Here is a 14,753-nt window from a genome sequence, read left to right as displayed (position 1 = left end):
CACTACACACATGTGAGGTCTGAAAACAGACATGACTCGGAGTGGCTGGACCAGCTTGTTTGACACAGACTTGATTGAAATGTGTACATTTAGTATGTCAGATCTCTGAAAGGGTGAATACTGAAATAAAAGTAGCTATTAAAAACCAGATGCATATCTGGAATCTATTTAACAGATACATTAAAAGCAGAGAGCTGACATCCATTCTCTCAACCCCCTTTCTCAGTTCATGCAATATATATTCAGAACTTGTTTGTGATCTAAGTTGTTTTCTGACATCTGATTTAATGTTGCAACATGTCAGGCCCCAGTTAAAGATGACCTAAGGCAGTTTCAGCTTGTGCATCAAACCAATGGGATTTTAACTATAGCAATGGCTATTCTTTGATAAATCAATACAGTTCACTTCCATATGCAATGGTTAAAAATTATTGAGGAAAGCTGTACCAGAAAATATTCCCCTGCTCTATCTGTGTCAGATTAGCATTTTCACTGTTTTCATATTTCTCTTACAGGAATTTACTTTTGGCTTCTCTCCTTTTCTCTTTGTCCCTCAAAGAGAAGTTTACAGTATTAAGTGATATGCTGTTAAGTATTTCTAAGGCTAATTATACCAGCTAAAACATTAGAAGATAATTGCTATGCTGTTGCCAGCAAAACAAGAAATCCATCAATCACAATTCCTCCAGTTAATACTTCAATGTTCAGTCACTTGGGCTGTGAGCTGTGTTCCTGCATCATGTGAGGGCAAGAAAATCCTCTCATTAATCCGGATTGGAAAAGCAGACTGATGCTGAACAGAAAGGGGCAGGAAGAGACAGATGGACATTGGCTGCTTTCTACTCATTGCAGAAAAAATATAATACATTTTGTGGCTATCTATTTTTGGATACAAATAAAGAACCAGATGTGAATTTTGATAAAAATATCCTATGGTGCAAAACTCTTACATGTCCTGATGCCAGGCAAGGTTCGCTGGGGTCTTTGAGGTAGTCTCATAATTTCTCTAAGGACTGAGTAGATAGATAAGGAAAGATGGTCTGATAATGGATCACAGTCTTACCTAAAATATGAAATTATGGATACCTGGATAGTACACAGGTCTGTTTTGCTCTCTGACAAGTTTGTTGTTTATCTGCACTTTTAACAGCATGCTGTATAACTATGCACAAAATACCCTTTCTGAGGAGCAATTCCAAATATTCTGGGGTACCAATAAAAGAAATTTAACTTTTGCACTGGACCTTTGGTTTATTCTTTGCAGACCTGTCATTTCTATCCAGTTTACCTCCTGCCTTACTGGAAAACTAAGTCAGATTCCTTCCCTCCAACAGCACTGGAGTAAACAGTCCCCAAGGCTGTCCCACATCATATGGCACAGATGAGAATACTTTACTAATCAGGACTATAAGGTTCTTAGCTTTCCTTATCCCATGCCTACAGATCTTGCTTTAAAAAAAAAACAAAACTCAAAAACAAAACCCAAAGCACACACCAGAAAACCCCACAAACTTATCTAAAATATGCAAACATTTTCACTGAATTAAAGAGACCCTATTGCTTTATGTACCAGCCTAGAATATCAACCTTTTTTGAGAAAAGAAGAAAAAAAAAGAGGAAGAGATCATTTAAAATTTGATTTTTACTTTTAAGGAGGACAATATATGACAGGGAAACGAGGTACTGCAGTTTGATGGCTGTTCCTCAGCTGCCATGGGGAAACTGGCAGTGTCCCACTGGGAAGCAGTGTTGGTATCTATAACCACAACACAGCATGAGCCAAAACACCAACACTGCACTGTGGCCAGTTACCTGCTCAAGTGACACATTCCAGGTGACTGCTGAGTCCTTGCTTCTTTCTGAGTCTCGTTTGAGTGAGTCAGGCCTCTCCCTTAGCCCCAGGAGTGTTTGGCTGGCACACCCTCAGCAATATCTTGCATCTGCTCCAAGGGGGCAGCCAGTGGGACTCTGACAAGGTCACAGCCTAGTATGATGGGGCTGCAATTGGTGTCACTGGAAAGTAAATGAGGGGGTGATGATCCCTAGGCACAGCAGTGAAGTGATAAGCTAAATCTGCCATAATGCAGTATGTAATTGCCTCTGGTATATTTGAGCAGATTATACAGAGGCATAAAGGGCTTCTTAAAATTAAGGAAGGATGCCTTTTTTTGTTGTTTTAACAGTATCTTTAGAGCCTCACACTGAGGAGCTGGTTAGCTCTGATGTGACAGATTGAGATCACTGGGAGTCAAACTGTACAAAACCTGACAACAGCCATAATACCAGCTTTAACAGGGACACTTTTCAGACACTGTGGATGGGTAGCTGTTTTCTTCCTTTTGGGGATTTAGAGACACTACAGATGTGGCATTTATCTCAGTACCAGGTCTCAGGGATATTTCCTCTCCTGCTGATCCAGAATCAGTAGCCCTTTTTTCTAAACACAATTCTGAACATAAAGGTATCAGGCACTGAAATAATAAGCCAACAATAATATTTCTTACCATCTGTTAACTCCTGCAGGATCCGACATTCAATCACAGGAATGAAATGAAATGCCTCCTCTCACACACTGCTGGACTGGGTCACCTGTCACAGGGCTCAGAGCACTCAGAGGAGCCAGGCCTACATCAGAGTTGTGACTGTCAGCAGTTGGATGGTTGGATGTTCATCCCACAGGATGTACGGCACTGCCCAGAAACCATCAGAGCAGTCACAAGTGGAGAGGAGAGCTGCAGTTCTCACCATAAGCAGATAAAATTATTATCATGATATATATTCAATAGCAGATTTATGCACAGTCCTATTTTTTTTTTCTTTCTCAAAGATCTAAAAGAACTAAAAAGAATATAGGAGAAATTAAGCTTGGTTTAAACAAATGTTACCCACATGTACAAACTGGAACATTTCATTAAGAATACAATCTTTATACCACATTTCTCTGTAGTATATTCTTCCCCAAAATCCTGATCATGCAAAAAGAGAGGCACTGTGAGACATCTTTCCCATGAATTCCAGTGAAAGGGATCATGTGCATGTTGTATGCAATACACATCTGCAGAGGGGACAGATGTCTGTACTGAGGGGTTCTGTGGTTTGTTCCACAGAAATGAAGTGCACGTGTTTTCCTCTGGCAGTGTGCATGATTGTGAATGGACGGCAGGTCCACACACACAGATTACATACCGTGCATACTTCTGCTCTCCATGCCTTTCTCCCCTTTCCATCTATTCTTCCCACAGAAATTCAGTTTCAACAGTTTTGATGGAGGTGTCTCATGAATCCCAGATTTTGTAGAATGGGCTTTTCCATCAGTGACCTTTACAAGAGGTACACTGTCAGGACTAATATTGCTTCTATACGATACTTGCCATACAAAATGCTCACACCATCTCATGAAGCAAACGGGATTTGGAATCTCACTGTGAAATCAGTACAACATTAAGTCAGTGCTCCACATTTACCCCTCTTACACTACTCTTGTAAGAAATAGATAAGCCCTTGACCAAACGTAAATGCAATGCCAAAGTTCTTAACATAATTATTAATTTAATAAAATACATAAATAATCAAGCAGTTCAGCTATTTAAAAGCACTTGTGTTTGAACAAAATTACAGCACAGATGGCACAAAACAAAGAGCTCACTCCTGCTCCAATTAAAAGCTAAACTCTGACTCACATAATTGCAAACGGAATCACTCCCAGGTATATTGACAGAAGAAGATCACTTTCAACTCATATAGATTTTTGAAGGGATTGGTAGAGCTAAGTCACGTATTTGGCCTAAGTAGCTGAACTGGAAATGCTGACTGTCTTCTTGACATGAAAACACTCTCCTGCATCTTCAGAAGTGCACAAAGAATTCAAGTCAGGCAATTTCTAGAAATCAAAAAACCTTTTAGTACTTTTACATCTGAGTGAGGCAGAACTTTCTAGTATGTTATCAGAAAACACTGATAAATCTTTATAATGCATTTGAACCACTGAAGCATTTCTTGGTTTTAGTGGATATTTGCATGTATTTCCTGGGATTAATAAAACAAACTTCTTTCTATTTAAATATATGTCTCAATCTCCTGTTCACATGCAGAATGGGAAACACAGCTGGAGAAGCTGGAATCTTACCATGAGGATTAGAGAAAAAAGTGCCAGGCAGTTTGCAGAAATCATAATTCTTTACTAACAAAATGCATAGAATTAAAGCATGTAGTATTATCTATAACATCATGTCACACTTGCCAGGGTTAGTTATAGGCAAAGGCAGTTCCCAAAGCAGCAGATTGCTGAAGGGGGAAGAGGAAAAGGAGGGGGTAAGAAACAGCTCTCATTGTCTACTTTGCCAATAACAGAGCCTTGAGAATCAAGTTAGCCCCTGCTGCTGCAGGAATTACAGACTGTATGGGACTGTGGTGGGAACTCCCAACTGCAGCAAGAGCTCACATTCACCTTGCCCCAGCAGTAGCTGGACTCTTCCCTCCAGTTCTCCCTCCCTCCCAGTTCTATTGGTTCCCCACCTAAGAAAAAATTTCAATTCTACTTTCAGGGCTGAGAAGCCAGATGTAATGTTTCCCATAAAGACATACAAATTACAGTTTGAAGGGCATTTACTACAGTACAGCCCTGAACGAAAAAGCTAAACTTTTCAGTCCATGCACTGTCTTTTTTAGTCTAGAAAAAAAAAAGACTTTTGCAATGGCAAAATGGAAAACTGTGTTATTTGTTTGTGGTGTAAAATCATGTTGAACAACATCAGAATGTATGTTCACATGCAGAGTGTTTTTAATATATCTTTTTCCCCATTGTTTAAAATATTGAGGCATGAAAGGCTAATATTAAAGACTTAAGTCATATGCTGATAAAACACAGGAAAATATCTGTGGTTTATAATTATGAGAAATTCCTTATTCTAGGTTTTGTGGAAAATACTGGATTGACAGTCCTAGTAGTGCATAGCACAGTGAACAGTTTCCCCTCAGGATTCCCAGGTGTACACTTCAACCCCATCTGGAGTGAAAGGACTGTCTCTTGATGAACATAAGCAGGTTTCCATGGTGCATTTTGTCACATGAAATACTCAAAGTATTGCCAATGCCCTCAGTGTCAACAGTTTGGTACTGAGTACAAACAGCCATGGGGAAACTACGTTTTGTAGAGGTGCTTAAATTCTAAGAGCCTGTTATCACTTCTTGTCTGAGCGGGATTTAAACCAGCAGCCCGGAGATGAAGCTATTTTATTGCAACAGCAGTAACTTTTAGTGCAGTTTCTACTACACCACACAAAAGGATAGTGCCTCTCCAGGGAATGTACACTTGAAGTAAAAGAAAACCCAACAAAAGGACACAATAGTGTGACCAAATTAGCCCATGTAAAAAGCACTAGGTAACAGACATCAGCCTCCAAATAACAGTCCCCTGCTACCTGTCCTCCCTATAATTCAAGTTTCTACCTAACCCACAATTCTACATTTCAGTGATTTTCTCATGAGACAGATAAGCCACTTCCAGTTTTTAAACTTGAAGTATTTGCAGGGATACTGTGTAGCTTGTTAATGGTAAAGCTATGGAAAGGAGATAGTTCTCATCGTGATGGCAGATGGAGACCTTGCTTGTAAGAATTTAACCACTCTGTGCTTAGAAATCTCAGAGCCTCTTGATTCTACTGTTCATGCTGAGCTGACACTCTTTTATCTCTAGCATCACAGTTGTAAGCTCCAGGACACTGAAAATCAAAGCAAAGAAAAATTTTAAGTCTTTTGACATGCCTTGCTTTGCAATCGTAAAGACAAAGTAGAATAGTTAAGCATTTAGTTTGCCTAATTGGTATCTAAATGTCAAGCCTACCAGTGCTCTTCTTAAATATTAGCCTGTCAAAATGTTTAAATCCAATGAAAGTTAATGGCAATACTCTACTAAATAGAAGTGTTTGTAAAATAAAATCTTAAAAATAACCTGGAACAGGCAAAACACAGAGTAAAACCAAGAACATGCTCCAAATAGCAATGCAGTAATTGACTGGAGTTTTAAATACAACTTTGTTATGTTTGGCTTTACAATAAAGATAAGATAAAGTGTTTTCCCCTTGATTAGATTCAGATAGAGCCTAACCAAGGTACAAGACACCTTTGTAATACAGAAAAATTATTCAATAACTGTTTGTGTTCAAAGCAGGAAGAGGGTCCTGCAGTCCTTCTCTGTTACAAGTGATCTGTGCTTCTATTGTGAAGTTACCTCTAACTGAAAATATAACTTACCTCAAACTCAAACTTTGAGGGTTCAGAAGAGCAGGTGCAGTGTAAACACAGCACACAGCCAGATGCCAAAGCCGCTCAAACAAGGAGCACCTGGAAAGCAGAAGGCTTTATTTCTCAGAGTCACGCTACAGCTCAGGTCTAGAAGTCTTATCTACACCTCCCCAAAGAGGTGCAGCAAATTCCAGCAGCTGAATCCTAGTTACATTCAGGTCTCAAGAGATGTCACTCCCAGTTTAACATACACAGTTCCAAAGAGAAGCATTTCATAGGGAGATGGGAACAATGGACAAGAAGCTCAAGAACTCAGGTGATCCTTACCCGGAAAACTCCTCCCTTTGGCAGACCTCCAGAAGGAACAGGTCATACCTGAGAGGGCTAAGACCACTTCCCAGGGGCTTCTGGGAGGTCTGGTCTAATTCTAGCAAGAACATCATAGCAATTTAGTTCCCCTTATTCCTATTTCAGCACTTCAGCTTCCCTCTCTCTCCTCCAAAAGCTAATGTCTCACTGATGTCCCTGAAAGCAACAAATTTGCTGTCTGATAGGGATAAGTTCTCAACATTGTCTCGACTATGTGCAAACTCTCTCATCATAACACATCCATTGACATCACCAGTGTGACCTCCATATTTCAGTATAAACTGAAATACGAAAAAGATTAAACAACTGAAGTATAAGCTTTAATTCCAAACAGGATGGGAATGGCAGGAAAAACTATTCAGCGGTCCTGCAGTCTGGATAGAGATGGTAATCCACCCCAGTACTTCCTCCTTTCCCAGCTCTGCAAACAACATTCTGGTGCACATAAAGGCTCTGACCTGAAGGTCCAGAGATGGAGATCCCCACCTTAAATTTAGGCAAAGAATATGGGATAGAAGGAGAGGGAAAAGCTCACTGTTTCAGACTACCTTTTACACAAGTTAGTGCTTAGCACAGTGTAATGCTACTAGATAGCTGCTAATGCCATCTGACAGTCTTCCTCCATTACCCTGTGTTGTGGGTAAAGCCAACATCCTTCTGGCTTTTTGTCTTGGTCAGGCATGGGATTTGAGGCACAATTGTAGAAGTTGATTAGTAAGTTCACTATAACCCACCCTCAGAATAGAGGCCTGACCCTGATGCGTGCTGTGAGACCTCACACCCCACTGGTGTGTGCCCTTCCCCTAGGCAGGAGCAGGGAGGACTCCACTCACCGCTGGGAGCTGGGGTTTGCCCCTCCTGGGGAGAGCCTACAGTGCTCTGTGTCCCTGGGCTGCTGGTCCTGGCTCCATCCAGTGCCAGTGCCAGGCTCTGGAGCTGTGATGCATCCAGATGCTCCCGCTGCAATCCTGTAACCATGGCGGCGTTCTCAGGGCCCAGGTTTGCTATTTGTTCTGGGGACAAAGCCTGGGAGGAACAAAAGACAGAAAAATTGGTTTAGGCTGTCAGTTATAGAAGGCAGGTAAGGAATTAGAAGTCAGCACTGCCTTGCATTTGGAATGAGGGACAGTAGACTTCAACACTGTGTTGCTATAAAAGAGCTCAATAGAGCTTAAAGGAATCCTCTGTATTCATTTACTTCCCTGACCGCTCATCTATCTGTCACCTTTCTCTTTGATGCTGGGAGCTGACAGCTTCAGAAGCTGTCTATGCCAGCACTGTATTGTACACTTCTTCAATATATTCTTGGAGTTTAATTTTCCAGACATTTATTTTCTGATTTGTTCAAAGACTGACGGTGTTGTGCAACCTCTTGTGTTTTAATTCATTTCCTCTTATATCTGCTCCCAAGCAACCTCACTTGAACTTACATTTGACCTTTGATTATAGTTAGCAGTAGAGCAATGAGATTAAAAGACCCCATGCTTTAATCTTATTATTCAATTTTCTCTTTTAGATTGAAAATCTTCCCAGTTTGTTCAATTAAGTTCAAAAATTAAACATGGCAATCATAATCCTACAGTAATTATCTTATATCACATAGCAATTAACCAGTTTGTAAAGCCTGCATTATTGGGCAGACTGGATTGCTTTAGTTCTAGTTAACATTCTGCAGACACAAGCATTTTAACCCTCCTACACAACAAGCTTTTTTTCTTGTAATAATTCTGCATCCAGGTTCTAGTTTGGAAAGACAAAATTCCCCTGGCAAGTAGGTCAGATGATGGAGCAAACCCTTGCCCATTTTTCATTGTCTACCAAATGGTGTGCTGGTTTAAACTGAGCAAACTCACAGAAATGCCTACAGGTTCTGACATTTTGAATTGAGCATCTTCTTAACTCACTTGAAGTACATAATACAGTGTAACTTTTCATAAATCAAAATCTGAATAATTTATACAGCTGCAAAATGAGGCCATGAAAAACCCGTGTAAAACCAAAATCTTCTTTGAATCTTTCAAATACAGAAAACTCTTCCAAAGAGGTACCCTGCTTTTTGTTGAACACCTTTTGTATCATTACTACTCTTACTAACAAATATATTGTTCGATGGAAATTCTACAAGATGATATAGAGCAGTTTTGCAAAGAAATAGTTTCTGTAAGGACATTTTATGCTTATCTGGACTGTCAGTGGTACAGTGCACAAACAGCTAGTACTCAAGGAGTTTTTCTTTTTTATGGGAGCTGACACAGTTAACTTTCTGTTTAGCTCATCTGTCCATTGCTTGCCTGAACATCTGAAAGAGACCAGTCCAGGCAGAATATTAATCTTGTCACTAAGTCAAAGAAAGTCAGGGGCAATGATCTCAGGATCCCTGTTCTAATTTCTGGTCCACATTCAGTACTGCTGTAATTAGATGTAATTCCTTTCTGATCTGTGTCTGCCTGCACAATCTGTTTTTCAGAGCTAACTCAGGAGAATGGTGCCAGATTTTAGGTTAATAAAACAGCTTTTGCACAATCAGCAGAGAAATCTGTAGCTATTACAGCAAATGTTAATAAACAGAGACAAAAATTCAGATCTGAATAAAACTTTGGAAAATACAGTGTCAATTCCCTGTTTTGTGATACTTGTTTTTTCTTTGGGATGCATTCTGAAGGATGAATAAAGCTTGTCTAGCATATTTCATGGGCATCACAAATACAGATGATACAACTGAAAGTTAATGTTCCAGACCCTTGATGGTCTCTCACTTAACAGACCACAGAAAATTTTTTGCCCAAACCCAAAACCTATAAATCAGTACCGTTTATTTATACTAGAGTAAAAACAATAGAAATTTAGTAACTTCTTCAGTGATCAAGCTCTTACTTGGAAAATTTCAGGAGGTATATGTCTTACTGCTGATGGCTGGAGATATGGCAGCAAGCTTTTATCAAAAGCTTTTAATTCATCCTCATTCAAACCACCTAAAAACCCCACATAATAGAAACAAAGCTCGGTTAATGTTCTTTTTATTAAATTTATTTTAAGGTAATATAATCTTTAAGCATTTATAAAAAATACATAATAAGTGGTTTATTCTAGGGTGTTATATAAAGAGATGCTGTTTCTTTCTATATTTTATTTCCTTCATTATAATTCAGCATTACAAATCATCTGACCTTAGCCATTAACATAGAATGTACTCTTCCTGAACTGCCTTACCTTGGAAAAGAGAATTAGAAAAACCTATAAAATCATAAGCAATGTTATTAGAAAATGCTCATTGACGGTCTCTTCTGATCCATGGTTAGTGAGCACAATCCTGCAGTGGGAGTGACTTTTCCACAACTTAGGTGGTTACAGTAGGGAATCATTGCCACAGGCACTGGGGATGCTAAAAATTATGAGAGTTCAATGTGCAGTTAAACGATAACAGGGAAACCAATCCAGGAACAAAACTGGGAGTGACCTCTGGCTCAGGAGATCTCTGAGGCCACAGGAGCACTCTGGAGAAGTATCACTCCAGGCCAATCCTTGTGCCCTTGTGCTCTTCCCTCAGCAGCCCATTCTTTCCAGACAGGATGCTTGGGCAGCCAGAGCACAGCTCCTCCCAGTACAGCCTGGTTCACAAAGAGTGACGGGGTCTGGAATCCTGCTTGGTTTTGCCCTCCTTGATTCACCCTTTCCAGCTTAGAGGACCCAAGTAACTTCAGACTGTGCTTCCCAAGGTCAGTTGGATCAGATTTACAGAACCTTACAGAGAATACCACAACTTTTCTTAGTGCTTCTGAAATTGCTGAATGTCTATCCCCACAGGTGAGCCCCCTCTGGAAGAAATGTCTTTTGCCAGTCTAGAAAAATCCCCAGCTAGGTGAAACTGTCTCTTAATAGCAATGCTTCACAACCATCATCATCTGGAGGTAGTTTTGTTACCTGCTATAGTACCAATTTCCTGTAAAACAGAGCCATTCCAGCTGGTAGCAGCACCAAACACAGATTCTGTCATCTTCTTAAACTGCCTCAGAACAGGGGTGCTACAAAACAGCAGGCCAATTCTTGCAATTGCAGCACTGCAAAAGGCAACAAGGTCATCATTACAAGCTGCAATTACATGCAGTACTAAATAGGCCTGAAACATACTTAGCCTGCTATAAGAAGACTGTAAAACCCACTTTCAATTTAAAATATATGTATACAAATTGCATACAAACATTTCAGGTTTTGAGCAAAAACCTGATTTTTCAATGCAGTACTTAAATGGTGGGATATAAATGGCAGAGGAAGACTGTAAAAGAACATGTTTTAAACTGCTGCATGCCTTCTGCTTTTCTAAAAGCATTTAAAATGTAAAAAGGTGCCTTTTAGGCTCTGAAAATCTTGATGGAACAAAAACGGCACAATAAATTTTATCAATAGAGTTACTAATAAATATTTCATTAGATATAAAATGCAGTACCTGAATTCAGAAGTCCTTATGGATGTGATTTCTGTGGAGTTCAAAGCACAGAGAACAGCTCCTAATCCAACTAGATCAAAACTTTTTAGTGTGCTGATGGTCTGGCCAGAGTCATCTAGAAAACCTTGCAAAATAGCTCTTGCCTACAAAAGCAGTAAGATAGTATGCATGAACAGGGTAAATATAATTGAAGGATTTGTTACTAGATGCTTAAAATCCTAACAGAAGCTATGGTGCATAAATACATATCCTGAGCCTCCCCAGTGTACAGCCCTGGCCTTCAGGAGGAGCACTGTCACCACCTACATGTCACACTAAAACAGGGCACTGTTATCCAACCACTTGCTAAATGCAAACGGTGTGAAAACACTCTGTACTTCTGCCAGGTCACAAGGAAAGCCTTTACAAGAAGAAATGGTGCTGGATTGCTTCAGAATCAGTTAAATTGCTACAAGAAAACATAAAATACCAAAGGGGATCAATACGTAATTTTTATTATTTTTAATACTCAGGATGACTTGTCTTATTTAAGCGCCATATATGAGTGGTGACCTGTGTTTAGGATTAATTTTCAGATATGAATGGGATATTGGTACCAAAGTGCATTTCCAAGCTAAAGTAATTTAGGATGGTGCTCATTTTAAATTAACCCTTTAAAAACTTTGAGTCCATCTTAAGCTTTAAGACATCCTCCAAAGCCAATGAAAGAAACAACCCAAACCATCTTCCCAGATTTCCTAATCTATCCACAATGCTGACCTTCAAATAAGTAGCTTAACTAGCTGCCTAAGTTTTAGACAACTGAAATTCAGCAGAATTAATCTCTTTTAACTTACTCTTATTGACAGCAGGAAACCTCAAAAGCAAACTAGTCCTGTATAAATCCTCCCAAGTACTTCCTTCTTATGGCGCCCTTCAGAACATGAATCTATTAAACAAATCTGTGATATTCTGCCAAAACTGCCACCATGTCAGCATCTGTGCAGTCACAGAGCCCTGATGGTATGGGCCACAAAGTCAGAAATATGCTGCCAATTGCAGATATAAATGGAAGTTTTAATCTCATATTATGAAAGTCCCATTGACATAACTAGAAGTGATTCAAGGAAAGGAACATGAGAGGAGTGTATTTGCTAATAAAGGACTTCTAGGGTAATGGATCTTAATTGTGGCACACTACCTATTCCTTAGCTAGGAAGGACTAATACTTCTAGCAGTAGTGTCTATTCCAGGGACAGTGTGAGGACACCTGCTGATCTCTTTCCACTGCTTAGTGGGCAAGTGCTAAAGAACACACTCATCTCCATCCCAATTAACATTAACATAAAAGCATTAACATAAAAACATTAACAATTAACATTATGTTAACATTAACATAAAAGCAGATTGATACTGTCTTGGCCACTTCCCCAGGGAAGCCCCATCCAGGCAGACACCAGTGCTGACCTGCCTGGCCACTTTCACTGGGGTCACAGCTGCACAAAAGCAGCAGGGAGTAGTGTGGATCTCTGGATCTGTTTTCTAGGCAATTCCAGGACTTGAGTCCCAAAGGCCACGAATCCAGAGCCTTTCACCAGGAGTACATTCAGAAACTCACTCACCTGGGTAAGAGTCCACTCTGTTTGCTGACTAAGAACAGAAACAGTGTCAATGGAGTGCAGGTCCAGCTCTATGATTTCCTCCTCAGTGAGAGCCAGAGCAATGCGGCCCAGGGAGATGATTTGGTAACTCCTCCAGTCTGGCAGCAACCCCCAAACCTTTGGACAAGAGCCATTAATATCTTTTAGATCATTATGACTCTTCCTCTATATACACCATTCTCAGAGCCCTTGGTTACAGTCCTAAAACCTGAATATTCCTCTTGGCACACAAAAGGCAGACCTTAGGAATTGTGAAGGTTTTTGAGGTTCTACACCAATAATGATTAGTTAATCTAAAAATGCTGCAATTTTTACAACTTGGACTTGTTGATGAGTCCGAATAGGAACTGCTGGAAATGTGGCTGTAGGAGCAAAACCACTAAGAACAATAAAAATGGGAATCTGTGCCTAGGTCCACACTGTTATACTGCCAAGAAAGCAGCACCTGCACTACCCAGGCTTCTACCCAGCTGCAATCACTCCAGGGGACTGACTTTTAGTTGCTTTTGTGACCAGTCACCCTGGCTCAGTCACTGACAAGGAAAGACAGAGAATCAAATAATACAGATGAAGAACCAGTTCCTAAAGTTCTGATTACTAGATTGTGTTCCTACAATGTTAAAATAAAAAATAATTTTAAAGCGTTTGTACAGATACTGTTAAATTTTTAAAGTGTTGTAAGAAACCCAAAGGAATAAGCAGGGGCTCTTCTAAACCAGTACCAATGTATTTAAACTTCCCTGATTTTTACTTTATTTGTAATAAAGTTACAGTGATCGAAAAGCTGTCACTGAGCAGCACAAAAGAAGTTTTGGTATCAGGAAAAGTTCTGCCTGAGTAAAGAATAATAAAAGTCCATCAAGAGCTGAATATTCAGAGGCCAGAACTAACAATTACATTTAGTTGACAGTAGTAGAAGACTGTAGACAGTGGGCAGTATCTACCCGGATGTGGCCAATTGCCTTTACAGAAAAAGACACTGGGTTTTGGCCAGAGGAAGTGACTTGAACAAGACAGACACACATTAAAAAAATGCTCACTTTAAAGCTCTCATGTACTTCAGCAACTCTGCTTTGTGTCAGTGAGTACACGACAGGTTTCTAGTATAACATTGTGCTGCTAATTCCACCTAGAAAATTAAAACTAAAAGCCCAGGGCTGGGCTACTCTCTGAGTCAGAAAAATATTTACTCCATTTCAGGACAGCTACAATTTAAGTTTTATTCAAGAAGTTAGAGAGGACAAAGCTAGTGGGGACTTGCTGAAGAGCATGTCTGTAGTTGCCTACTAAATAAGTGTTTTTCACCATCAGATAGACATGGAGCTCTACAATCTCCAGAAAATATAAAAGTAGAGCTCAGGAATCTGGATATCTAAAATTAAATACTCCTTACGCAGAGCTGCAGGCTCTCTGCTGTTCATACCAACATGCATATCCAACACAGAGCAGCCCCAGAGCTGCCAGGGTGCTTTTCCCAATGATGACCTTCGGGTTAAGGATTTGTTTAAGAGATGCATTGATGGACTTGTACCTCCCAACTGAGTTTCCACCAGACTTTTTATGTTGGTTTTACAATGTCATAAATGGTCTAAGTCTGGGAAACTTCAATCCTTTCTAAAGAAAATAGATAGTAAAAAGCATTAGCCTAATTTTAAAGCTTTTAATTCTCTAGCTTAAGAGATACATGAAACACATGCAAGCAAAAATGCCAAGTGTCTGTTTCCTGATCTAGGCCACAAACTACAGAATTTGAAGCACTTCATAAATAGTATTATCTGACAGTGCTGGGTAAAATCTCAGGCAGAATGATATAAATAACACAACACGTGAAACTGAAACACTCCTTTGTCCTCATTCACCTAGAGACTACAGATCCATGCAGCTGTCACTGCTGCAGAGCTGGGAGACCTTCCACTTAAAAGTGAGCTAAGCTTCTTACTTTCATTAAGACACAATCTGATAACTAGACTTTTTGAATTAGTTTGGAACAATGAGTAGTTCAGGCTTAATGAACCTCTAATCAAAGATGTTAATAACATAACAGCATCTATGCACAT

The 14,753-nt window shown here is 39.8% G+C and overlaps 1 protein-coding gene across 12 annotated transcripts in view; it reads right to left on the bottom strand.

Annotated features, from left to right (window-relative positions):
• Positions 1-4,157: 4,157 nt before the first annotated feature.
• Positions 4,158-14,753, bottom strand: part of OTOA (otoancorin) — a 38,853-nt gene continuing 28,257 nt past the window's right edge. For all 12 annotated transcript variants that reach the window (XM_086854743.1, XM_086854751.1, XM_086854749.1 and 9 more), the window contains 7 exons: positions 12,658-12,813; positions 11,057-11,199; positions 10,534-10,670; positions 9,487-9,584; positions 7,446-7,638; positions 6,253-6,342; positions 4,158-5,720 (listed from right to left, as the gene is read on the bottom strand). In XM_086854743.1, the coding sequence (XP_086710869.1) occupies positions 6,275-6,342; positions 7,446-7,638; positions 9,487-9,584; positions 10,534-10,670; positions 11,057-11,199; positions 12,658-12,813 (795 nt within the window). In that variant the 3' untranslated portion in view covers positions 4,158-5,720; positions 6,253-6,274. The remainder of the gene's footprint in view (positions 5,721-6,252; positions 6,343-7,445; positions 7,639-9,486; positions 9,585-10,533; positions 10,671-11,056; positions 11,200-12,657; positions 12,814-14,753) is intronic.

Source organism: Cyanistes caeruleus, chromosome 17 (assembly GCF_971803275.1).
Source record: "Cyanistes caeruleus chromosome 17, bCyaCae1.hap1.1, whole genome shotgun sequence".
Classification (NCBI taxonomy): domain Eukaryota; kingdom Metazoa; phylum Chordata; class Aves; order Passeriformes; family Paridae; genus Cyanistes; species Cyanistes caeruleus.
Note: the sequence above shows the minus strand (reverse complement) of the source record. Positions and strands in the feature narration are given on the sequence as shown.